Below are 27,593 nucleotides of genomic sequence, written 5' to 3' on the forward strand. Positions count from 1 at the left end.
TGCAAACAAAATAAATTACCTGCTTTTGAGGTATAAAAAAGATTTGAAATGTCAATGGAAAAAAAATCAAAGTGGACCTTTGAAATGGATAGGGATTAAGGCTTCACTAAGTAGTGATGATAGACTTGGTTTGGGGCAGGATGAGAGGAAAGCTTTATTGGAATGCATATAATTAGTGAGTTTGGATACTGCCTGTGGAGGAGAAAGCATAGGCTCCAGATATACTTCAGAGTGTACTTTCAAGCCAGATGTCAATTCCCAACATGGGAAATACACTCCCTAAAAAACAGAGAAGAAAACCAAGCGAGGTGAGGATGTGGGGAAAAGCTTCCAGTTTTACAGCATATTATTCTTTCTGTTGCTCTTGTTTTGATGAACTGTCCCACAGCTGGGGGAGCATTGTATGAAACTTTTAGGTCCATTATTTCTGACATTCACCTTGAATTTCAGAAGCAGAATCTAAAGCTCAGATTTTAGAATTTGATCCTCTCCCTGCCTTAAAGTTTCTTTTGATTAATGCTGTAAAAGCCTGTAAGCTTTGGCAGTGTTTATCTTTGGCTCATCTTACTGCATTACAGATCAATGTATTTTAACTCTCTAAGTTCTGAGCATATTTCTGAAGGTTTCCAACGGTGAGCCCAGGCATTTTGGGCTTGAAGGCGCTTCGGTTTGGAAACCTTAGTTGGTTCAGAATTGCACTAATTTTCTTTATATAGTCTCAGCTTTCCCTGAGATGACTGTTGACAAGAGAAAGTCTCCTCTGGGCTAATGCTGCTCGTGGCCTGACTTCTGGAGGAAAGCAGTTGTGCCTGCATAACACACTGACTTTCAAATAATTCAATATCTGAGCAGTTTTAGAAGTTGTGTAGTTGTGCTTTTATTTATGAAGAGGGAGAGGCCAAAGAGAATAGCTTTGAAAGAAACAAGTTCAGGCAGTCTTCGTTTTTGTTAAGGAGCAAGAAAAATTGATTCAGCTGCCTTGCGTCAATAAAAATGCAGCCTGGTGGAGGAATAGTTTTTACGAACATCTAAGGTTTAAGTCCTGTTGCTAACAGCAGAATCACAATTTGTACTTTAAAGATACTGTCAGTTGCGTGCAGTTCAGAGAAAGAGAAGAAAAAACAGCAATTTGGAATCTCACGTTACACTGCAAAAAGTCAACATCAACTCCTTATTTTACCACATCGCATACATGATCTGCAATGAATTTAGATTTTTTCATGATTTAACTCTTTTCTATACATTCCTAATTCTTTGACCTGGAAAGTCAAAGTTTATTGTTTAGTGCAAAACTGACTTTGTGTGAATTACATTCCCTGCTAACATACCATGAAAAAATATTTATTTATTTATTTATGTCATCATACCTTATTTATTTGTATTGCATTGGTTTAGCTGAGGCTTACAGAATAACCAAGCTCCTTAGCCTCCAGAACAGACAGGAAGATGATGATCAAAAGCCTGCTTTTGGAGAACGAGATACTCTTCTCATTTACATTTCTTAGCATTTGCTAAGATGTCTTCCACCTCTCACTTTTATTAGAGAGAGTTGCAGAACTAAAGTGGCATCTATTTATCATTCCAGCCCTCACCATCAGCCTTTTTGGCCATGGTTTTCTCCCTTTTTACAACCAAGTGAGCGTTGGAGCCTGTCAGGATGCATAGCTGCGTTAATCATCTCTGCTCACTACAGCCAAGCGAGTGGACAGGAAGCATCTATTTGTGAAGTGCTTGTCTACATGGGGAAATAGCTCAGATTGCTCATTAGGCATTAACTCCTTCCCTGAATTCTCCTCAAGCATCTTTCTGTGGTTTAGCTTTAGGCTGCTTTGGAAAATATGGAATTTGGTAGTGGGTGTAGTGAAACCACAGAAAGCCCGTATTAGCATGCAGCATGGGTTCAGAACACGAAGCTGTCTCCACGTGTCACTTAATCTGCTGTAACTGTCTCTCTTCATGCTCTTAGTCTGTGGCAAATGGAAGGTAAAACGTGTTAGTTCAAGCCTCTTATATCAAGGCGTGTGTGTGTAACTTGGTTGTGTGTCCGTGCATCTGTGCATTCATTCCGGGGATGCAGAGCGACGCTGATAGTAATTTGGGTGCAAGTGTTATTTTTGATGACTCCCCAAATAAACAAATCTGAAGACAACTTGTTTTTTGACAGCCATGATAGGGGACAAGAAGTGTGTGGGATGATCTGCACCTCGTATGATCCATCTATTATTTAGTGATGTTGAAGTTAGTCAAGTTGGACTGTCTTTTGTATAGAAAATTTCTTCGTACAAAGATGAGTAGCCTTCTGGAACTGAACAACTTAAAGGCTGTTTAATACTACTGTATCATCATCCTGGAAGTAAGGGGCTTTGTTACTATGGCAGCTAAAGCTTATCTTCATGGAAAGTTGCGTCACAAGAACTGTATTTTTTTAAAGCAATTTATACTAGTGCAATCTCCATTGTGGAAACTCTTTATTTAGCATAGCTTAATTTCATTAACTAAGCTTAGCCAAACAACACTAATTTTTTAAATTTAAATTACGTTCATTCAGAAGTTTGCATTTTTAGTAGTGGTATTTTCTTATGTAAACAAAAAAACTCCTGTGGTTCTTGATATTCCTATGTAACTGTTAATCTTGTTACTAGCTATACAAAAATAAATATTCTCCATGTATTTAATACCTATTTAAAAGATGAATGATGAATATGGAACACAGGAAAAAATTGCATTGAGACAAATCTTTAGTAGAAAATATATCATGTGCTTCAGCTTACCTATGCACATTACCTGGAGTGAAACGTGATGACCATTACCAAAAAAAAAAAGGTAATCAACTGAAAGAAGTTGGTATGGCTACATTGCTAGTAACAGATTTGGCTCTTTGCTTTCAGCCCTTTCAACTATATTACTTTCTTTGGCAATTGTGTTCTCCTCTTCTCCAAACTTACTTTACTAGATAAAATTTTATTCAGTGATTTCTGCCAGATGGGAACAAAGGATAGTTTCCTTCCAATTTTTAGGACGGCATTTGCTATTGTCTGTGAAATTCCACACTGGGGTTGGCTGCAGGGGCAGCAAAACACAGGATTACATTTTAGCCCTGTACATATGTTTGTATTAGGTAGCAAACAAAACCACTTCAACAGCCTTTGTTTGGGGTGTATGGCTGTTTTTCTTTCTCAGCAGCTGTTGTTGATGCTTCATCTCAGGTTTTGTTATTCTCCATTTACACTGACTTACACTTACACTTTCTTAGAAATTCTTTTTTGCGATGGTGCCTCAACATTTGTGTCAAGTTCTCTCTAGCAGGGTGAGTTAATTAAACAAGAAAGTCCAGGTTTGGTTTCAAAGGAAAAAGAGAGTTCTGTTTGTACACTGATGATTCAGAATGCCTGTGCTTAAAATTCAAGTATCATATGCCTTATCCTTAGTGAAGGACACTTACTTAATCATTTTGGATTAAACACTATACAAATGAAGTAAATGCAATATCAGGGATTCAAATAGAGCTTACATATATGTGTAGTAAAAGTGTTCTCGGGGCCTTTAATTTTGTACTGTCCTTGGCTCTGATTTCTACAATGGCTCACTGCCATCTTGGAACAGCACAAGGTAATAGCAAAAGCTTTCTTGTATTCTGCGTACTAAAGTTGGGAAAAAAAGTTGAATTGTAGAGAGAAAGAAGCAGAACGCTACAGTTTTGTATTAACATAGTCCTGTTTTCTATCTGAACTGCACTTTATGGAGCTATGCAAAACCTCACTCAAAAAGGTGTGTGACGTCAAGGTTACAAACCAAGCAATTAGGAAATGCAAAAGGTGGGATTGTGCATAACAGCACAATTATTTCACTTGCACATGTGAAATATTTAGGATAACTATGCTAATAAACATCTTTTGAATGGACTGTGTGCACCTTAATCTAACAGTGAAATGAAAAGATTTTCATTAGTAATAAAACACATTCAACATCCAGAAATCTTCTGTAGTACAATAACTTCCAAAATGACAGCATTACAGCATGAACTAATCTCATAATACAAAAAGGCGTACTGAAGAATTCTGTAACTTTTATTAATTTATAATCTAACTTTCTGAGTTTAGTTTAATTAACAAAGAATTTTTGCCTCTCTCAGCCACAAGCCTTTGTTACATTTTTCAGCTTCCCTAGCATCATTAAACACCTCCCCAAGTTTTTCATTGTGAGGATGTGGAATAGCAGTCAGCAGTTGAAAGTTTACTGCAAAACCCTGGAAAGTCAGCAGAAAGGCATTTGTTGATTTTAGTGGATTGGGATTAAGTCCAGAATAAATATCTAATGACATCAAAACACTTGCTGATTCTTAAACATTTGAAAATTATTTTGTATGCAAAATCTGCATTTCTGATAGCCTGCACTCTTGCAAAAGAGGGTGTCCTGCTAGCAGGTGCTCAGCTAATTATTGTACTCTCAGAAAGACAAGTGAATGGTAAGCAAAACCAAGATTTCTCTTGCCAAAAGCTTTGTCCTCACCCTAGCAGCTACTCCCCACACTTTTGGATCACTAGATCTGGAAGGTAGACCTGAAGTTAATCTTTCTCTTGTTTTTCCCCCCATGCATGACGTCAGTCAAAACATTGTCATGTGCACCTTCCATGTGTAAAAATAGGGTAGTTGTCACCTTTCCTCTCAGTTGTTCTAGGACGGGAAGACTGAAGAGTTTACCCTCCCACAAAACTGGTGATGAAATACACATTTTAAAAGCAGTTGAAATTTTGAACTATAAAGTTGCAGAACTTCAGAGTACAACAAAGACCTGTATAAAGTCCAGGAACCCAAATTCTACATCAACTCACAAATTTGTAATCTGGATTTTAATAGGAAACTCCTATTTAATACAAGAACAAAGCACTAAACATTTGGAACTACTTTAACTGCTGATACATATACATTTTTATGCTTACTATAAAAAGTTACACTTTAAGAAATGCTGGAGCCCATATTATAATGTGCATATAAATATGGAGCTAAGTCTGTGGCCAAGTTTCCTAACCACCCAAACTCAGCCAGTCTCACAGCATGAAAGCCACAAAAACTAGGACTGAGCCTAGCCGCTTCTTCCTGTTGAGCCTGAAATCTTTTCACCGTGTAGTGTGGAAGAAGTAATAGCAAGCTCCAGGGATGTGGGCCTGAAAGGCAGAAACTAGCAGCTGAACAGTGGCAAGGATCGACTTCTTTAACTGTCTTTCCATTGCAATTAACTGCATACCAAATCTTAGCCAAATGGTCGCTAATAGCAGGGATGAAGTTTAACCTGTTTGACTTTGCACTGAAAGGGACAAGCGCTACAGGTAGCCTCACTTACAGTGAAGTATAAACATGAGATTTAACAAGCTACTACTTGTCAGCTCTTAATTAGCAGCTCCCATCAGAGCAGCAGCATCCAACTGCAACACCGTCTGCTTCAGTGCAAAGTCCAATTCATTAGTTAAATTTTCAGAATTGGACGATGGTATTTAACAGCTTAAGCGTGGCAAAATTTCACTACCTTTCAGTGGTTTCTGTCTGTAGGGAACGTTTCTAGCTAAACTTAGTACCTGATAGTTTCTGCTAAATTGGATGCAAGCAGCAGGTCAGGAGGTTCCTTGGGCTAAATCCCTAGACAGGGTGCAAGGTGATTTTTGTTTGTTTTGCCTTGCAGTGCACATTTCCATATCCACTACTATTGCAACAAAGAGCTGTATAGCATTTGATTTGGCCAAGTGTGGGTCTAACAACTAGTAGCCTTGCTGTTTAGACAGTATGTCTGGTTTGCCACTGCTGTAACATCACCACCACAAACTTTGCTATGGGTTTTGAGAAGATAAGCTATGCTGGGTGTGTTCACAAGATAAAGCGCAGTCTGTTTAGCCTATGTAAGAAATGTGGGTAAGATTTAGCTCTTGAGGAAAGTTGTGTACTTTTCAAAATGTTGTACAGAGGACATTCAAGAGGGATTTAAAATATAAAATATGGTAACACTTTACTCAGCACTGAGGAACAGTTAGAGAGTTGCAAATTGAGAAGGTAAATGATTTGCTTTGGGCGCATGCAAATGAGCATGAGATGGGAGTGTGTGAGCTGGCACATCAGCCACACAAAAATTCCTTTCTTAGGAGAATTCTTCTTATATTCTGCAGGTCCCATGGATGTCTACAAAACCTAAGACACAGACTGCTGATATAAATTCTTAGATTTTTAGCCATCTTTTGTTTGCCAACCTTTCTCCAATAAGGTGCATCCTACCATAAACTTCCTGGCTGAACATGGCAGAAATGGCATGAAACAAATAATTTTATGTGGACAGGGGATACCATAGCTAAACAAGCATGATGGATGGCAAATCACAAGTGGGAAATTAATGTTGACTTCAGCTTTTAGTTTTTCTTTCCAGGGTATTGAAATGAATGCTATAATGAAAGAGGGGGATGAGAAACATCTTCAAGCATTTATACGTAAATGTACATTTCAGTATTGTGGTCTTAAAGAGTCTCTGGAGTTCTACCTTCTTTAAAATAATGCATGGATGAATCAGCCTCTTTCAGTATTTAACCTCTAAGCCATAGATTCTTACACATACTCACACATACTGGATGTTTATGCTTGTTCTCTTACGCGCGCGTGTGTGTGCACCCACACATAAGCAAGTAATCAGGAGTGATAAATATAGATTTGCGAATCTAATATGTCTCCCATTAAACTTTAAACTGTTATTTGCATGAGTAAGTTGTACATGTTGAAGCACTGGGAGCATTTTCTGTTGCTTGGCAGTAGCACTCCAAAGCATTTTATGAACTATTAACAGTCTGATACAAGTTATCTTTAAGATTTTACACTAATATAGAACACTGCTTTTATTTTTGCAGGAATGCAGGGAGTAGACTGTTGTGGCTAGTTTTACTATGGAGGAAGAGTAACTGCAATGAACAGCAAGAAATATGCCACAATCTTTTAATCTTTTTCATTAAAGCAAAAAGGCTCTATATTTCTTCTACACCACACAGTTAAAAGATGAAAATAATGCTAAAGTGGTCTGGGCCTTTTGGGAAAAAAAAAAATCTTACTTTTACATTTTTGGAAGTGTGGTGTTTAAAACTGCTATTTCAATAGGGGAGTGTCAAGTCTTGAGTTTAACAAAAGTGGCCTTAAATAGTAAACGAAAGCTATAAAAATGAAACTTATATTCTTTGAAGGCAGAACACCTGCTAAAATTACTCTATCATAAAAAAAAACCAAACCAAAACAAAAACCCCCAAACCAGAATACTTTCTGATTGCTGTGTCCCACACATCAGAATTCTTACTGCTTTTATTTCTAGACAAACAAGGGAGGAAGCAGTAGTGGGGAGCAGTGGGGAGCAGGGGACCAGCCAGCCAGGAGGGAGCAGTTCGGGCAGGCGTCCTCACCAGCTGCATTTTGGGGGGTTTACTTCAGACCAGGTGCAGTCTGGTCCCATAGAGTGACCTCCTTGTAGCAGCTGGGGCCTGGGAGGAGCATGCCTGTACTGTGGGTTGGAGTTAGCCATGGCACCGGCTGTAGCGTTCGCATGTTCCAGGCCAACAAAGTGTGATAAAGATGGGGCAGGGGCGCAGTTGGGAAATTTGTTCCAAAAGTGCACTGCAAAGGAAATGGGGAGCCTGTAGGGCCTTTGCAGGGAGAGACCTTCCTCTGACTGCTGGCAGCCATCTTGGGTGCAGCTCTGCAAACACAGGGCTTCAGGAACCCATAATTACAGCTGTCCTTCACTCTCCCACTCCCTGTCTCGGATGTGGGCTTCTTCTTCCACCCGGGAGACACAAGAGGGAATTCCTTAGCCTTTCCTTTGGCTGCACAGTGGGGACGTGGGGCCATGCTGAGGCAGCAGATGGGTCCCCTGAGGCCCTGTCCTGTGCTGGGGCCCTCAGGCCCGGGTGTCACAGCAGGGTGAGAGAAACCGCCTCCTTCCCCTCTGCTGGGCACACTGAGCATGGCTCTCTCACGGGCAGCCATATGCCAGGCTGCCCAAAATAACGGTTATTTTTAAAGTAATTGGGATAACAGGACCCACTTCATTTATTACAAAATAAACTGAGAACGGGTCTGTTGTCTCACACTGATATCAGGGTCGAGAAGGATGAGCATTTCCTCCTTGATCGTCACGCTTGGGCATGATACTGCGTAAGAGGCTCTGTGTCTGGCCTGTTGACTGCAATATCAGCTAACAGTTTTTAAAGCAGATAGTTTGTAGAGAGCTAGAATAGAAAGAATTACTTCACTTCTAGTCTGTTCTGAGTTAGGAAAGGAGTTTTATGCTAAGATAATTGGCCTGTAAAGGTTGTCCTTTTTTGTGTTAGTGTCTAACCTTTTTTTGTATTTTACAAATCTGTTTTCCTTAAGAATGAAATTCTACAAATAATCATATGTTTCCCTTGCAAATTGGGAGGGTTTTTTTCACTTGTAATGGCCTCATGTTCTGTGAAATGAATGCAGAGGAGCTCACAGGGATGCAGTGTCTTTTCCCACTATTCCCAACAGAGGCTGTCTTTGAATCATTCTTAGGCAATGCTATCGACTGCCCGTCACTCTTAGCTATATGTCTGTCATATTCTCTCTTATCCTTCCCTCAAAAATGTATTCTTGGCCTTTCTTTTCTGGGAGATCCATCCAGTTGCCCTTGCTTTAAATCCCAGTGGGAAGAGATTTCTAAAGCAGAAATGCAGGGTCGATGTGTGACCGCACCATGTCTCCGTGAGTGCCGATCTGTTCTGCTGTTCCCTGCTATCGCCAGCAGCCAGAGCTGCCTCATGCACCTGGATGTGCTCATATCACTTCACATAATCTTTTTTTTTCATTTTTTTTTTAAATGGGTTACATAATGTTAATTATAATGGTGTTAAATCATTTCTTCTCCTTAATAATAAAATGTTGCAATTCTTTTCATTACACCTGTAGAGTGAGTGAGCATTGCTGAGCTAATATTGCATCTGAAACTTGACAGCCCTCTGACAAGTACCTGTAGGTCCCATGGACTTGAAAATTATGTTGCTGGATCTGATGGAATACTCGAATCTGTTTAATTTTTCTGAATTTGAGAGGAGGAACACTTTTAATACTTAAATTCCCATCTTTAACATTGCACAGATGGTGTAACGCTTTAGCATTTTTTATATTATTTTGGGTTACTGAAGTTAATATTCTGCTAGCTGCAAGTATCCGCGTGCATACCACAGAGTTCATTTTGAGGACAGAGCTCTAAAATAAATTATAGACCTTGGTAGCAGTCATAAATCAGTCATTTTTTTTCATTGAGAAAGTGGTGGCACTGGAAGTTATTTAGTGATCAAAATGCATCATTAAGCTTTTAAAAAGGGATTCTGTGCCTGTAGTAGAGCTGTAGGCGATTTATGGCTTATCTGTACTCATTGCCTTGAGCTTTTGGAAAATTTGTAAACAAAGCCAGATGCTCATTACGTTCCAGTTCAGGGTTGGTTAGATAGGTAAATGCCATCAGAAGCACTTTGATCATGTTGGGTTTTAGCATGTTACAGAAAGTGGAATTGCTACAAAATATTTTTTAAAATATTTATCATCCATGGAAATATACTTCCTATTTCTCTCATAGAATGGATTTTTTTGAATAGTTGTAAGTGATGAAAATATGAAAGTAATACTCTGAGAACTATATTGTATACTAAACTGTGGGCTCAGGTTTTTCTGTGTGTCACAGTTCATGCTTACACCATGTTATGTAGTCAAGCACCACTTGCCCTTTTTAAGGGTTTTGGGCAATGCAGGAGGCTGTGGAAGTTTAAGGTTAGGGTAGTTTCTGCTTTTTACCAAATTTTAGGGAACTGAGATGTGAACTAAGTGACTTTTCATAACCAGTTTGATAAGTTAGGCCATTTGCTATTGATTTGATAATTTTTACTGCTCACTTTTTGTCTTCTCTATAGATTATGTAATGTGAAAGGGGTTCTTGTAAACTACACTGTTTTGCTTTTTACTGTTCTTTAAGCATAGAAAACATGCTGCTATATACAAATTAAATTGCTATAGGTGAACAAAATTTTCCTTGTAATGATATTTATTGCAATATGATCATCATGCAATCCATTTCATAATTCATTATTAACTTTTTGGTGTATTTTTTTTTATTTATCGGCTGCAGCTGACCAAGTAAACAGGTCATGGCACGCTTAACGAAGAGACGACAGGCAGATACAAAGGCTATCCAGCATCTTTGGGCAGCTATAGAAATAATCCGGAACCAGAAGCAAATTGCTAACATTGACCGTATTACAAAGTAAGTGATCCATTCCAAAAAAGTCTTGATGAGGGGGAAGGTTGATGCTGTTAAAAGCCATGGGAAACAGAGACAATAAACATTATGAGAGACTGTGAAACAGTTATGTGCACTTCTGTGTTACTAATTATAAAAAATAAACTTACAGAACTGAGCACCTAAAGATCCTAAAGTGAGGTTTAATCTGTTGAATTGAAATGTTATTCACCCTCTGTCTGTTTTGTATAAGCATCTTTAGGAAATATGCAATATATTTATAGTACCTGAACTGAGTTTAACATGTCAGAGCTGTACTCACTTGGTAGCTTGGTCAAAATACAAGAAGTAGATATAACAGTTAAGGAGAAGAGGGCAATAAAATCTATAAATAATCTAATTCTTTAGGAAACTGTGATAGGCCAGTGGAGAACTCTTCTTCCAGAAGGCAAAGATAAACCTGAAGTGTTAGGTTGCTCAAATAAATAAGCCATATTTGCTGAGATGGGCATAGGATGCTGTTAAAGAAGACACGAGATGATTAACACCTATGCCTAGTACTATTGTTACTATTAAAATATTATTCAAAATGTATTAGGTGCTGTATACACAGAGAAATATATACTCTCTGTTCTGTGGAACTTGCAATGTATAAAAGGGTCTACAATATTAAAATACCCTTTAGGATAGCTTGGAGTAGCCACTGTAATAAAAACCAAGTGAGGTTTTGTGCCTCTCCCTGCATTTCCAGGCCAACATGTACGTCACATTTGTCAAAGTAATCAATAGAATAATTTAAAATAGCAAAAATAACCATTTGGCAACTCTTCAGTTGCCAGAACAAATGTGAACTGATAATGAGGCCAGAGACCACTAAAGGGAAGAGTTATAAACAGTGTAGGTGACTAACGAAGTCAAAATCGTTATAACATGGTCCACTGACAGAGTTTGGAAGCTCTGGGGTAGAAGTGGCAAGCAAAACTGGCCTCATAAGTGAAAGAAGTGTAACAGTTCAGGTTCTCCAAGCACAGTGAACAATAAACAGGAGAAAGAAAAAAGATTATGTCCCAAATGAGTTGGTGTGCACCTGGATCCTACATCAAAGGAGAGTGCACCATTAAACCAAAAAGTACCTTCTCAGAGATAGATAGTTCCAAGTGGGCTTGAGAGGGAGATTGTATTTTAGGTTATTTAATTTCTGAGTTGCACTTGAGGTTCAGAATGCTTTAAAGCATAAATATTTGCATCATGTCTCCAAGGAGACAAGTGGGTAAACTAATGCTATACACTTTCTGTTTTAACATTTCAAATTACTTGCTCCAGACCATATATTAGATGAGTTTGTTAGCTGTTTACGCTCTTTTTATATGTAATAAAGGGAGACAGGCATGTCTAGCTGGGGATTCATCCCACTCTTATGAGAGATGCCTATTTTAAGATAGCATGAATAACATTTCAGTGGGTAAAGTTAGGTAAGACAAATCCTATCATTACAAAATAGGTTGAGAAAACAAGTAATTAGGTACTAGAAAGAGACGTAGTGCTCTTGGTAACTGAAGGATAGTTTGCTCTTTTAAAAAACAGTCTAGATCCAGATTGTATGACTCATATCTAATTAGAAGAAAAAAGTGACTAAACAGAGATGCAAGCAGCCTTAGTACTTTGAGAAAGATGTGCAAGGTGTTAGCCCTGAAGAGTAACCTAAAAAGTGCTTGGCCCTTGTAAATATTCCATGTGCACATTGGTGACAAGAGTGGTGAACAGTAGTCTGGTTTCTATTATATGGTATTTTTAAGGAGAGAACTTTTGTAAAGGAAAAGAAAGGAAAAGGCCTTTGAGTCGCTTTATGGTACTAGTCATTGATGAAGCAGCACAGGTGACAGACAGTAAGTGAGTATGCATATTACACAGTATTCAAAGTTCTGAAGTTAGCAGGGCAGCAGGATATCTCTTCTGATGAAAACTGAGCAGCTGATATATTCTTCCAGGCTCAAAGATCATTTGATCAAGTACAACTGCATGTCCTTAAAAGTTCAATCAGTCTCTGGGCTCATAGGCAAATGTATGGATAATAAGAAAGATCAAAACCAAACAGTGGTCAAAAGTGAGAACGATGAGCTTATCTACATAGCTGGAGCTAAAGGGAGGATTCTCATACTTGGGTTAGTAACATTTTTGAGAAGTGTTAATACCTCCTGGGATTGACTGAAAGAGTGGCTTTGCATATTACAAGTATTTGCAAGTAATAATGACAAATTTATGGAAGCATGTCCTATGCCTGAGTAAGGATACAGAGAAACAGCAAGATAATCTTTTTATAAGTATATGTTTAAGGTAAGTGACAGGCATCCAAAGCATTGGTAGGGAAGAGACCACACTGCACAGACTTGATGTCTCCAGAAAAAAAAACAACCCAACAAATCATTATATGAAAGGTATTCTGCAATTTTAGTGTTTATTTGTGGGGTACATTATAGTTGGGATGGTACTTTCCATTGGTTGGAGATAAGCATTCTTCAGTAGCTTGAAAACTAAATGAAGGATTGAAAACCAATACTAAGAAGTAACAGGATAGTGAATTTAAAGGAATTAGTACTAAAACCGCCTTTAGTGCAAACTGCTTTTTGAAGAGAACTTTAAAATATATATATGTAAGTTCCTATCTTTGTACATAGGCATCAGTGTGTTCAATGCATTTTTATTTAACAGTAAAGCTCACTTGGAGGCAGCGGTAACATTTCTGTAAAGGTATACAAAATAAATATTCTCACCTGGCTTACATTGTCACAGTGTATCTCAAGTCAATGAATTACAATCATTTAAATTCTAACTACTAGTAATATCTAACATTTCTAAACTACCAAATTACTTATTAACAAAATTATATTTCTATTATTTAGATGTGAATTATTGGTATTAGTTATGCTGAAAACACTAGTGGAGAAATGGCTTCCAGTATCTAGTGAATTCTCTGTCAAGAGCACAGCTTGACAAATTGTTCATCCTTAAAAGTGTGTTAAAAATCATAATTATGCTTTGACTTTCTGTTTTTTCCTCATTATCTTCCATCTGTTTTGGATTTGGGGTAACTTCAGAAAATGATCCTATGGAATAAAATGCCTTAAAATACACCAGGGAAAAAGGCATGCGTATTTTAATGAGTAGGATAAATTATTGACATTCTGTTGCCTAGCAGATTAGTAAGTACTTCTGTACAGACATGGTTTTAAAGTCCCTTTCTTTGGCTACTCCAGTCTTCCAGTTTCTTTTATAGTGTTTTCTTTATGATTCCCTTACACGTAATTGGACTCCTAAGATTTAATTAACTATTAAATAAATATTTACCCTTTTTCTCTCAAGGTATTGGGTTTCCTCAGTAGGAATTTATGAACGTTTCATGATCTTTATGATTAGTTCAGAGTTCATTATCTATTAAGTTAATGTTATTAAAATACCCAGTTGGCAAATATGGTGTTCTAGAACTATTATTTTCCGCTTTCAGGATTTTGTCATTGTAAACAGATAGTTATTCTGGTTTCTAAACTACTCCATGAAGGCTAATGTGAAGAACCACAACATAATTATTTTCTTCCATACTTCCTTCCTCACACTTCTGTCTCTTTCCTTTTGATGTGTTTCATGATTTATTTAGTTGATTGGCTTCTCCCTGTCTGTTATGAAGGCTGTGTCTGTACTGTCTTTGTGTACTGTGACAGGGAATGCCCTGGCATCATCTGGAGCAGATGCACTGCGGCCACACCACATTGGCTTTGGCTCATGGAGTGTTTCTTTGGCCCTGACATATTCTTTGTTTGTTTTGTGTGTGTGTGTGGTTCTTCAGTTCTAAGTGCCAAAAATAATACAGCCCACAGCAATGCTATTCTTGAAACTTGAAGCTATGGGCATAATAGTTTGCCATCGGGCATGTCATGAAGGCATTTGAGGACGCATAGCATGCTGGAACACTGTTGGAGTGCCCTTGGCAGAAGGAGCCAATCTTGGCATGGTTTACATTCATGTTCTCTGTCAGGAGCAAACTAACCTCTTGGCCATGCTTTGCCTTTTTCCTAGGAAGAACAAGTTGGCTTTCTCCAGAAAGGAGTCTGAAAATGAGTTACTTTGGGAATGAAACCAAGAGTGGCCATAGTCCACAGGGTAGAGGTATCCTAACTCTTGGGGGGATGAAGCTGGTGGAAAGAAATCTAGGATAAAACTGATATGCTATAATTGGAGAATTTGTGTTATTTTCAAATAGATCACAACTTAAGCTTTATTTTCATCATCCAGAAAGCTGTTTTACAGCACTGGTGATACAAGAAAATGTCTTTTTTTTTCATAAATACGTACAAAGACTCTAATCTTTTTTAATTGGCTTTCAAATGGGATGGTCCAGTACTAGGTTCCTAAATGGTCATAACCGTTTTTCCCATATTTGTTTTGTGGACTCATTTTTGTTATATTCTAGTTTAATGTAAGCGCAGCAAAGTCAGATCATCTAAGAGAAATGAGCAGATCCCAAGCCTATATAGAGTGGACTCTGTCAGTCCCCTGTTAGCTTTGTGTGGACTGACATTAATCAGCATTGATGAGATAGTATGCCAGAAAAGAACTGCTCAGTATGAAAGACTGCTGTAAAATGATGAGATTTTCTGGTCCCGCAGTTGAGGTGGAGTCACTAGCAGTTGATCGAGTGTGTGACCCTTTCAGTTTGGCATTTAGACCTAGGAGGGGGATTTCTTCTCCAAATATCACTCTATGAAATTTCTCCAGTCAATCTCTGACAATAGTTAACGTTAAGGGCTTCTCCCATCCATAAATCTGTTTTTGTTGCCTTCATTCTTCTGTGGTTCTCTTTTTAGACCGTCGAATTTCTAGAATTTCTAGAAGCACTGATTAAAGCAAAGATGAGAATGAGCAATTTGAACAGGTAGAGAATAATCACAAGAGTGTAAATTTAAAAAATGAGCAATTTGATAGGGTAGGGAATAATCACACATGTCTATAAATAAGAATATGCGATGCAGTGGTAAGAAAAAAATTGAAAGAACAAGATTCTTACAGTATTGCTTATTTGAAGCTCAGGAACTTGTTAGGAAAAGTCTGCCACTATTTATAGCACCTTTAATGAAAATTTAAATCTTCCTAGTATTTCCATGTTGCAAATAAACAGTCATACATAAACAAAAATAGTAAGTCATAAGAATGATTAGGAGAGCAAATGACACTGGATTTATAGCTAGATAATCCTGCTGTTCTGTTCTGTGAGCAGAAGTATTGTAGCACCTGATATTTCTTTGACTGAAAAGAAAGCTTGGAAATGTTTTTCTGCTCTGTCAGTTTCTCATTCTTTGTGAGGCTATTCCCCTAAAATATCTGTCTTTTTGTTACTGGAAAGTAAGCTTATCTGAAAACAATTGTTTGAAGTAAAACATCCTCCTGTTACACAGAAGAATGAAGTGGTTGCTTGACTTCACTTTTAACCAGTGTTACTGGCTCCTTTTCCACATCTTTACATCCTCATCCTCATGTATGTTTTAAATGTGACCATGTGAAGTGAATAGGGTTATTAAAAGCAACTCTTCAGAATCTGGTACATGTTAATCAAACCCTGGTCAGTTATTCTATGGTGAAGCAGGTCAGTATTGAAGGAGATACTCAGGAAAGCCCACATTTTAACCATTTGGGAAAAGATGAGGAAGAACAGCACAACAAAGTTTTTTTTTTCCATGCCAGGCAGTGTAATAGCAATTTGTCATTATGCAAGGGTAGGCAAAAATGTGAAGTACAAGGTCCTACAATAAGAAGCATGGTACTGCTTCCTCAGGAGGGCACACTGCTGCTTCTAGTGGCAGCCTGTCTATTGAGTGTTCACCTTTGAGAAAACTGAATTCAGTTTGTATTGGATTGGCTTAATTATAGATATATTATTTAAAGAAAACAAACACAGAAAGACATCACCAGGTGATGACAGGGTAGAAGACTCTTAGTTTTAAATACCGCTTTATGTGTTTTCTGTTATAATCAAGGACAAGGCACTTCTTTCTGTCTGCCTCCACTATGTCAATCACCTTTTCTGTTTCTTTTACTTTACTTCTCTCTTTCCCATTATAAACTTCAGTTGCTTCTTTTAGGCCAAACCCAATGTTTTTTTCCTGTTTTCGTAACACTATTTTTATGTTAAACCAAGAGAATGAAAGCTTGTAAAGTGTTAGTCATAGAACATCCTGTGGGGGGAAAAAAGTGTCTTCTGTGCTTTTTCAGCAATTTTTAGTTGATTTCATTAAAAATCATTTTATTAATAAACCAAAAGCAATCTAAAACTGATAATTTAACTCCCTAATAACAACATTTTTAGTAAAAGTACTATTTTGGTCATATATAAAACCCCTTAGGAAGAAATGACGGATTGTCATTGATTGCACAAGGAATGCTCACAAACTTCATTAAATTTCACGTGTGTTGCCTGTAGATGGCTACAGTTGTTGTAAAGCTTTTATCTATTTGTTTGTATTGTGTTTAATCTTAATTTTGTTTGTGAGCTCATAATGATTTTCTGTTTTGGCTACTATGTAACTTTAATAATGCTGGCATTAATGGTCCATTTTAAGAGCTCCTTTTAGACATTTTATACTAAGGAGGGTGGAAGCAGGGATGACAGGGAAAAAATGTAAACTTTTCTTGGAAAAAGGCTATAAAGAACCTCGCTGCCTTTACTCTGAATAGCAGTAGAATTAAAACTGCTGAATTAGTAGATTTGGTTAAAATGTCATCTTGAGTTTAGAATGCATATTAATAATTACTCTTTTTCCCATCAAGCTCTTTCCTTGATATAGGCAATGTCTTCATTTTTTGTAACAATTCTATTTAATCACATTAATTAAACTGATTAAAGCAATACATAAAAATAAGTCCAGATATATTAAGCAGCGTTGCTTGTGGTTTGTTAAGGATAATTGTTCCTTCAACTTGGTACTGAGCCACTGTCCCGCCATGTGATAAAGAACATTGCTACCCGAATTGATGGGTCTGCTCCTCAGTGCTGGCTGACATAAGACTCAGTGCCTAGTGGAGAAAACTCTTCACCATGGGACTGACAAATTCCTCCAGCCTTGCCACCTTTTTTTCCTGCTTTATGCTGACTACATGGAATGGAAAGGATGCTGTAGCTGGCTGTGCAACTGTTAACGACTGTAGGGGTTTAGCATAAAAGGCTATAAAAGACTGAGGACTAGAGCTTGAGGTTAGGCTAAACTTTTTATGCATTTGCATTGATCAGAAATATTAGCGTATACACATCTAGCTCCTACAGTTCATTCTGCAAAAAATAAACAGGTGCTTAGATGTTCTAACAAATTTTGCTTTATCAGTTTTCCTTATCTAATAATTCTTCTCCTAAGAATGATCGTATGTGGTATTGTTAGTAAGGTGGTTTGGCTTTTTTATCTCAAAGGTCAATGTTCTTCATTGATTCAGTATGTGAAGTCATCTCTGGGCTGAGCATGAGTGTGACTGGTGAATAAAATGATTCACACTAACACATGGTTATTAACAACAGCCATACTCCTTGTTTGATGTTTGCTAATGAGTGCCAACTCATTTAAATGCTGAGTTACTATAAAAATTGTGGTATTCAATGTTTAATACTTTTCATAGAGAATACATGCAAACTATGGACTCCAGTATAAATATTGAGAAGGAAAGTGGTGGAAGTGTAACTGACTTGAAAACCTCTATCCACGTTTTCATTTTAATGAATATTCTCATGTACTCCATATTAATATTTGTGTTGAAGTTGTGTAAGTTTACACAGAAAAATACATAACAGGCTATCTTTATTTCTAACTACTAAAATCAAACCAGTTTACTTTTTCTGTCACAACCAGCATTAAAAAATAAAAAAAAAATATTTAAAATATTTGAAAGTGAAACTTCTGGCTTACGTTTGGGTTCTTTTCTGTAAACGTGGTTTTGCATTAGAAGTAAAAGATAAAACTTGGGTGTGACATGGCCATTTAACAGGTTGTTATCTGGCCTGAAGTGCTCCTCAAGGCCCTACTCATACCATCTATTTTAGGCTGAGGTCTCATATTCCCATTCATGTAAACAATATCATCACCAAAAGCAGCAGCCCAGTCCTGATGGCTTTTCCAGCCATTATGCTGTTCCCTAGCTGGTAATTAGGTGAACATTTGTGTGGCAATGTGATGATTTTGAAACTCAGCCAAGCCAAAACTAATCTGACCAAAAAGAAAAAAAGTTTTTGTTACTTTTAACCCAGATAAGAATGGAAATTAAATTGGATAGAAATAGAAAACTCTGAAAAACTGAGTCATGAAAGCACTTGAATGTTCTTTTTTTTAAGCATGTTTTGAATTGAGATGCTCAATATGAGCTTATTAAATATTTCATTTGCAAGGTATTAGCCAGGATGTTATATTCTGAGTCATGTATTACTTGTTTGTCTCTTAAGTACATCCACAGAAAAGTGCTGGATGGAACAGTGGCTCTGCTTATACACAAGCTATTTTTCATATGCATGAAATGGCACCAATTAGTGCTCCTGTTTGCCAGTAGTGCTCAGGGCACATATTTGTACATTACCAGCAGTATCACATACAACTTTTTAGGTTTGAAAAATGGGATTTTTGTTTAGATGAGCTCCTCCTTAAGAAGCTGGTAGTAGTTCTGAAAGGGAGATTTTTGTAGATAGGGATTGAATAGCTCAGTACCTTAATTACTTGCTTTTCATGGTCTTATTGGAGTGTTACACAGTCTTAAGTGTATAGTGAAGTTGTGTGAGGGAGAATTTAAATTACTGAAACAAGGAATTACCTGAGATAAAATTACCATGTTTTTGACAGAAATGACCCAAGTGATTAACATCATTGGAAACTGCATGGTGCCTGGGGTATCTAAAGCACGCACAAACAAGATTACTCCTTACCTTTGTCTGAGCAGTGGCAGAAGAAACATCAGGCAGATCCGTTTCGTTGAACTGCTGGATCTCACTGTTATCAAGTTTATGCGTTCTTTTTGTTTTATTAAAATGCTGCACAAAATTAGATTCTAGATTCATGCAACATTAATTCTAGATTACAAAGGAGAGTTGAAACAAATTTTTTAAATATTTTCTACTTAGTGTATGTGTCTTCAAAATGAATGTTGCAGATACTGGTGTCAGAGGGAAGAGAAAATTAATCATTTCTCTGTAACTCAGTTTATCTGTGTCCCCCGTTTGGAATTTTGGACTGCACAAAATGTAGATCATATAATCAGTGTTTCATTGCACAGGCAACAGCTCTGTCAGTGCCTGTGAGGTCTATGCAGTGTGCTGTTGGTATGTGAAGTGCGGTGGAAATCAAATGCAGTCCGTTCATGTACATGCATCATCTCTTTGTGAAGTGTAAATACAGAGGAAGAATGTATGCTATGCTTTGCTTGTCTTTATCTTAGTGAATTTAATCCAGAATCAAAACTTCAGAACCTGTAAGTGTATAAAAAAGTATCTTAGAAAACAAAGGTGTGCTGCTATGTCCCTGCTGTAAATGGTTCTGCTTTGTCTGTGTGTCTGTATTGTCTTCAGCTCTCAGACCAGCTCTCAGTTTCTGGCAAGCAAGGAATATATATTTCAAATATATTGTTTTGAAATACAAATACCCAAATGTTTAGCCTGTGTTTTGTGAAAGTTGATTTGTACCACAGTGCTACATCTGGTGGGAGCAGGCAGCCTGTGCTTCTGAGTTGAGACCTTGGGATACCACTGAGAGAACAAATCTTCACCTGCCTCTCCACAAGGATAGCTAGTGGATTCCTGAGATTTGAGCCTGGGTATTTTAAGTTCTTATGCTATGTAGCTGTATTTGTTAAAGACAAACAAACAAAAAATCACAGCTATCTTTTCCATTTTTACTTTCAGTACAATCAAGTGACCTATTCTTTGCAAATTAAAAAAAAAAGTCTTAGAAGTAGTGCGTGGGCCTTCTATAAAACTGCTGTCATACCCTGACTCTAAAGCAAAAGGCATCATTTCTCACCAGAGGTAGGAACACAATATAAAACTCAGAAGAGATTTTTGGCTGCTTTCCTTCCATTTTATGTATTATTCCTTAAGGTCTGTCCCTGAATCTAGGACATTTTTATATAGCTGAAGGTAACATTTAAAATTGATGGCAGTCTTTTAGTTGAGTTTAATGGGAACTGCTGTATTTTATCAGATCTCAATTGTGAGATGGGCTATGCATACAAGGAAATCTTAAGACCTCTGTTTCTCCCTGGATGAGTTGCTTAGCAGACAGTCTGCTGCTGCCAGTACACTGCTACTTGCCTTCCTCTCGTGGAGGGCGGAGGCATCCAGCATAGACAGATAATTGATCAGACCAAGATTACAGTGTTTGCCACTAAAATTAGCATCTACCTACACTTGTCACGCTGTTGTGTTTTATAAAAGGCAGCTATTCCCTATATGTATTTTACTTTAGTCTTCTACAGAGATGCTTGCTGTATCATTTTTTCAGTATTTTCCTTTTGATGAGTTCAGGTGAGTGAAAATGCAATTCCTTATGAGTCCAGAAAACTTAGATTTTATTTTATTTTTTAATACTGGTGTCAACTTTCCGTCTTAAGCAACTCTACTTCCTTCCGTGGCCAGCTTTGTGTTTTGGGCCACAGCACAGCTGCGCCCATGTAAACCATTTGCTGCATCTCAGTAGACCACAGTTGCCTTCAGGAGGACTCTTTGGGGGTACAGTTAGCTATTTATGTGCATTATTTTGTGGCCATATATATTAAGCCCTTTGGGACAGGGTTTGGCTTCATGTTGTGTCTTGCACAGTACCGAGTGAAAGAGTTGTGAGCTGTGTGACAGCTGTAGGCAAAAAGTTCACCATCTGATCCCCTGCAAGCGCCAGCTACTTTTGTATCTGTTTTGCTCCCATGGTGATTGCAGCTTTAGAGTCTGCTTCCTCCACACCCCTTAGATCAAAACAAACATTTTTCTTGAGTTTTAAGGTGTGTTATGAAGCACATGTTTTAGATGTAGGTTTTGAATAGAAAGACACGCTGAACACTAGATAGTTTGAGAAAATTTTTTTTCAGTTTTAGGCGTGAGTTGCTCATACACTGACAGATGTTGGTGCTTCTATAACGTCTGCTGGATGTTGGGCAGGCAAGTGGTTTAGAGGTGGATTAGGGTTCTCCTGTGGTCCGGTTTTGTTTAGCAAAGGGAGGTGGCAAGATCCAGTTGTCACTTAGTAATGGCATGAGTAATAGAAGCTTCTGCAGTTTGTTGTTCTGGAGGACAGAGACTCTGGAAGGGCATGTACCAGGTTTCCCTGCGTATGATTGCTCCCCTGTCATAGCAACATGGCTCAGGTGGGGTGTCCAGCAGATGGCTGTGTGGCTTCTGGATGCTGTGAGGCCTGTGAGAACTCCTCAAGTCCTCACCTCCAGCTGTGCTAACCCCTTGGGCTGTCCCTTGCCTGTGATGTCTGAAAGATGGTCAATGTTTTAGGATGGGTAACAAGAAAAAAGTATATAAATGATATTTTATTGCTGCTAAATTTGAAAAGACCTCACTACTGTTTACCTGCAGTGCAAAATAGGTTTGAAATTGTTGTTTCACATTTTTCTGATTGGTATTTTGTGTACTAAATACAGATGAGCATGCACACACACATACAATCTACAAACCTATTAATAATTATCTATTGTTCTCTAAATTTTTTCTTTTGCTGTCAGACAGGTGTGCACATATATTAGCTATGTGCACATGTGCATTTACATGATTCTGTTGGTAGTATCTTGTTTCTGAAGGTCAGCACATTTACATACACATTTGATGGTGTGACAATGCTGAGGTTTGTTTAAGGGTGGTAACAAACAACCTACATGCTAGAGATTCTTATCCTTTGCTTTCCAAGTGGTGTTGCAATAATTGGAAACATGCTTTAGTAGGCTCTTAGAAGTTGATGACAAAAACTGTAATTGTGCTAGATTTGCTGGATTCTTCTATGCTAATGTCAAGGAGGTTTACACTGCCAGTTTATAAATGGAGAAAATACTGACGTATAAATACTGTAATATTGAGCAGCAGTTCGGTTGTTTCTGTGTCCTGCAGACAGGCAGCCTCATTTGGTGAGATTTGGAATTTAACGTGTAGATTATCAGGCCAAACCTCCTCTTTTCATCAGACAGACCCTCATTTTACGTAGTAGGGATTAGCACAGTTAAATTGTATTTTGAAATGGTTGTTTCAGCCCCCTATCTGTTTAGGGCTGGTTTACTGATTTAGGGGATTTTACTTTGTCTCCATGCCTTATTCTCACCCATCTGAAAGCATATTTGCTTTACTTCTTGTGGCTGGCTACATAATAGCAGTATAGGGATAATATTAGACTTCTCAATCTGTCGATATGGAGGACTGGGTAAGAGCATAACAAACCAGTATTGCTTCAACTCCCTGTCTCTAAGGTAAGGCTAATCAGCTTCTGTTGAAAACAGCACTTGGGGATTGCTTTATCTCTCTTACTTGTTTTTTAACTTCTTGGTGCCAGATGCTTCAGTGCATGCAGTGCCAGGAAAAGACGTGCATTCCCTGGATTAGTAGTGTCACTTTTGCACAAAGATGTTTAAATATTGTTTTTCCCAGATCTCATTATGAGTCTGGTATGGTAGTTAGGACTCCAAACATCATGCTTTCTGTCTCTTGGCTGGAGTTTAACTTATTTTGTGTTTCCAGCATCTTTCCCATGTTGTGACAGTTTTTCACATTTTATTATTAAAGAACTTTAACTGTATTTTCTGGTTCAAATCCTGTGCCTTAATAGCTTCGTAGTTTAGCTGCCGTCCTTCTGGCTGAAAAGAAACAAGATAGGATTTCATCCAGACCCTGCCAGTGTTGTTTTATAGTCTGTGAATATCTAGCCATGTACACTTCACAGGTTTTAATAAAAGTAAAAATTTGGGGGGAGGGAGCACTTTTCTAACAGCAGTTGTACTCTGCGAATTAAAAACATTCTCTCTACGTGTGTGTGCTTTCCTGTGAAAGCTGATAGCATTTTACTTTAAACATGGAAAACATAGCCTTTGTGGATCTCCAGACTACACAGTCTGAACATTGACTAAGGCGTTCTTCAAAAAGCCACTGGGGATTTATTACTCCCGATTTACAGCTGGAGAAAAAGAGGAGATTGTTTCATTGGTGGCAGTGCTTTCACTCTAGTTGAGAACACAGATGGATTTGAGAAACGGGAGATTCCAAGCCTTATGCTCCTTTTCACTAGTACACGCCCTGCCACAGTTGAAATAGGCAGATAAACCCTCCTAGCTGGTTAGAGTTGGTTTAAGGCTTTTTGGTTTGTATTATATATCTGTTCTGATCAGAGATGTGCGTGAGAAATAATCACAAAATATGTAGCTTACATGCAAGCATTTGGTTGGACTGTGTTTCTGCAACCATGCATGATGCAGTGCAAAATACATGGTTTCTTCAGCAGGATGCACTGGAGATGATGGCACTGGGTTAATGCTGATTTCTGTTTGCAGACGTATAGCAGCCCACTGTATAACTGTAGGGAAATGCTTCCTTGCTCAGTCCCTGACTTGTTCCATCAGTAAAATAGGAAGAATGATAGTACCTATCCCTAGTTTGAGGCCTATTAAAGACTTGAAGAAATTGCAGAAGACCTGAGTGCGATGGCTTTGATGGGGAGGTTGTTAGTACAGAATTAAAAGTGAAATTTACTGAAAAACCAGTAAAGTTACAAATGTTGACAAAGGTAATATGCACTTTAAAAAGCTAGTTGTGTTTGCATAAATATGTGTATATGTGTCCACACATGTGAAATACATGTAACATGAGTATATAAACAAATGACTTGTTTTCCCTATTTCAGGCACTTTTAAAGCCTCAGCAAACGAATGGCGTTCACTTGCACTCTGAAAGTGAAGTAATAGATTTCAGTCTCTGCCTTTTTAAGCCCTCCTTGGAATCTGGAGAACTTGGAAAACTCATTTGTAGTGTTTAATATCTCTTGAACAGATTCTCATGTTCAGTTTTGGTTTCTACAGAGGCAGAGGGGGATCAGGTTGGGCAGATAAGCATCCACACAGTGTGATACAGAACTGAACTGATGTGCCTATCTTCTGAGTCATTTCTTGGCCCTTGATCCTTTTCGCTACCCAGCATAAGATTCACAGATATTAGCTTGGATCACAGACTTGCACAGAATTTTGTTCTTTCTCTATTAATTCCATTTATTATTTTTTTTATGCAGTGGTAGTATGCACAAACCAATCATGTTGTGGTACATGTTGTGAAATACAGTAAATGCCAGCATCTGTCTCTAAGAGTTTTTACCCTAAAAAACCCCCCAGACTATGCAAACATGCTGCATTTATGTAAATGCCTCTGATACCAGGCAGAAATTTATAAATGTCCTCTGTTGCTCTGATTATTGTATAATGAGCTACACAAATATATACTTCTACTCAATCAGAAATTTACTCTGTGATTATGTGCATTTAGTTTCCTTTAGAGGAAAACAAAAATATTGGATTAGGTAAACCAGTTCTCGGCAAAAGCTTGAGAGAAAATGCAGGATTGGAAAAGACCTTTATGCCTCCAAAACAATAAGAAGTTTGAAAGTCATAGTCTTCAAAGAGAAGGGCTGATTGAAGGGTTGACTATTAGAGTGGTCTTCATCCCTTATTGTAAGTTTATAACTTCTAAGGCATTAAAAGTTCATGTCGGCCATGTTATTAAAGAAAAAATTTTAACTTATGCAGCTTGTTTTGTTTTTGTTTTTGTTTTTCATGGAGTGCTACTGCTTTAAAATAAATGTTCCTCAAGTTTGCTCCTGATATTAAGTAATTATATTTTTTGTGATGATATTTGTGATGACAGTCACAAAAGAATCATGATTACTGGAATTCATTATCAAGCATGAAACAGAAGCTACTGTAGCTGACAGCTTTGTCTTAAAGCAGGCAAATTACAGATTTCTCTCCTAGGAGACAGGTAAAGACAGAGCACCTGGAGAAACCATAAAAGGGAGAGGAAATCAGTTAGCCCTGTAAATGTAAGAGAGTTATAAGTAGAAAAGTGTTGACAAAGGAGGTATTTCCAATTGGTTCCAAGTCAATTTACTTACCTGCTGATTGCATGCGATTGCAGCTGTCTTCACTTCTCCTTGTGCAGTGACTCAAAGATATGTTCTTGGAGTTCTGAAGTGTAACGATCTTAAAAGAGGAAGGTTGTCTTTTTTTGAGGGAAGATAATTTTGTATTGTTTAAACCAAGTTAACTTTTGGTGTTGGTCTAGAAGTAAATTATACTGGGTGAAGGTCAACAACTGAATCTCATGTATATACATGGTTTAGGCTATATAGGTTTTGCTCTCACCAGTGCAGTACATCATAGTGTGATCATTGTGGTTATCTCAAGAAAAGGAGAAAAGCCACCTAGTACTGTAACTGTAGCTGTTGGGTTTTTGTATGTGATGAATGAATTTCACATTATTTGTAAATACATTGTACTCACGAGCATCATATAGATTCACTGGTACGTCTCCAGGCTCATTCTATAATATATATGCTAGAGGGATTATTACAGAAATGCAGGTTTCAGTTAATTTAAGTCAGTCTCTTTAGGGGCACAAATGGATGTGGAAGTTTAGCAGAGTGGCCTTTAGAGAGGCCTGAGCAGTGTGCCTGTTAGTTTTGGGGTGTGATAATTTTTTTGGTAGATTACTGTTCTACTGCTCATCTAAGTGTGTACATGATAAATTCAAGGCCAAGAAAAGATGATTTGGAGTAAAGGGGAAAATTGTATAAGTCTTGAGGGTTTAAAAACAACCCAAAACTTAGACTGTGTATTATTTCAAATCATTTGGAAAAGGGTCATTTTTTGCTGATGCATTTTGTAGTTTAATACTAACACTTAGAGAGTTTTGTGCTTTTTGTGCAGGTATATGTCTCGAGTCCATGGTATGCATCCAAAAGAAACCACACGTCAGCTGAGTTTAGCAGTCAAGGATGGTCTTATTGTTGAAACCCTGACGGTGGGGTGTAAAGGGTCAAAAGCTGGTATTGAACAAGAAGGATATTGGTTGCCGGGAGATGAGATTGTGAGTATAAAATCTTTGAGAAAATAAATCACGACTTCTGGTATCTTAGCATGAAACTTGTTTTAATTTCTATTTAAAGTTATTTATAGATGCTGTTTGGTGCTTGTGAACAGGGAACTAATGCACTCTTAAACTTTTTTAACCTTTTCTATTCCATAGAAGCTCTTTCTTCTTGAATTCGGAGTTTTTTGCTATGAAACATTGGCAAAGTCCTTTGCTCAGTCATCTCTCACTTTTATGTAGTATTCTGTTCTACAGCTGTATAGGAAGACAGTAAATATTATTGGTATTACTTGAAATCCTCAGACGTCCTCAAATCCCAAAGACAGTATCTTTAAAAAAAAAAGCAGGCAAGAATTTTTTGTTAATCTTGCTTTAATCTGAATCTGAGGAAGGAAGAAATCCTCCCTTTCAAAAGCACAAGAAGTTGTACATTTATATAGAAACACATATGAAAAGGTATGTTTTACAGATATTTGTGAACACCAGGGCGCTCAGTTAGGAAGGATTTTCTTAGCAAATTAGTTACAGGCATCCAGACATTGTTCCACTGGATGTGAAAAATATTTAAATCGAGTTAAACAGGTTGAAAGTGTTATGAAGGGAAGAAAAGCATGTTTTCTCTACCACTCCATAGCTGAGATGGAATGCACTCACAAAGTTAACTGAGAATAGTCCCGTAGAACATGAAAAAGCTTGTGCAACTGTTTTGCCTTGTTCAAAAGCCCGGTCTCTGTATTTACAGGACCATATTTTCATAATTTAAAAAAAGAGTTTGGCAGAGCTTTAAAATACTTGAAATAGGAACTGTTTCTTTGGAATATAAATTTCATTAAATACTTGTAAAATGGACAGTGTTGTCTCAGACATAGATAATAATTTAAATTTTGAGGAAAACTAGAAAAACTTCACAGCAAAATAAATTCTAAAAACCACCAAAATGCTCATTGCATTATTGCAGCCATTAATATGATCCTGAAACAACAGATTATTTTTTGTTTTAAAGTGAGAGAAATAGAAAGTAGAAAAAGCAGTATCCATAATAGAAAACATTATGGTTAAAATTGTCCCAGTTATACTAATTTAAAGTATTGAAATACATATTTAATGTATGTTATGTTGCTGTTAAGATTCTCATTCTAATTTCATTAGAAGCCCTCAAGGGAACCTTTACAGGGTATGTAGCTTTGTTTCTAC

General features: G+C 37.5%; 1 protein-coding gene across 7 annotated transcripts in view; it reads left to right on the plus strand.

Annotated features, from left to right (window-relative positions):
- ZMYND11 (zinc finger MYND-type containing 11) overlaps nucleotides 1–27,593 on the plus strand; it is a 106,934-nt gene that overhangs the window by 35,657 nt on the left and 43,684 nt on the right. For all 7 annotated transcript variants that reach the window (XM_075082390.1, XM_075082395.1, XM_075082393.1 and 4 more), the window contains 2 exons: nucleotides 10,163–10,297; nucleotides 26,237–26,396. In XM_075082390.1, coding sequence (XP_074938491.1) covers nucleotides 10,182–10,297; nucleotides 26,237–26,396 — 276 coding nt within the window. In that variant the 5' untranslated portion in view covers nucleotides 10,163–10,181. The remainder of the gene's footprint in view (nucleotides 1–10,162; nucleotides 10,298–26,236; nucleotides 26,397–27,593) is intronic.

This window comes from Phalacrocorax aristotelis, chromosome 2 (genome assembly GCF_949628215.1).
Source record: "Phalacrocorax aristotelis chromosome 2, bGulAri2.1, whole genome shotgun sequence".
Lineage (NCBI taxonomy): Eukaryota > Metazoa > Chordata > Aves > Suliformes > Phalacrocoracidae > Phalacrocorax > Phalacrocorax aristotelis.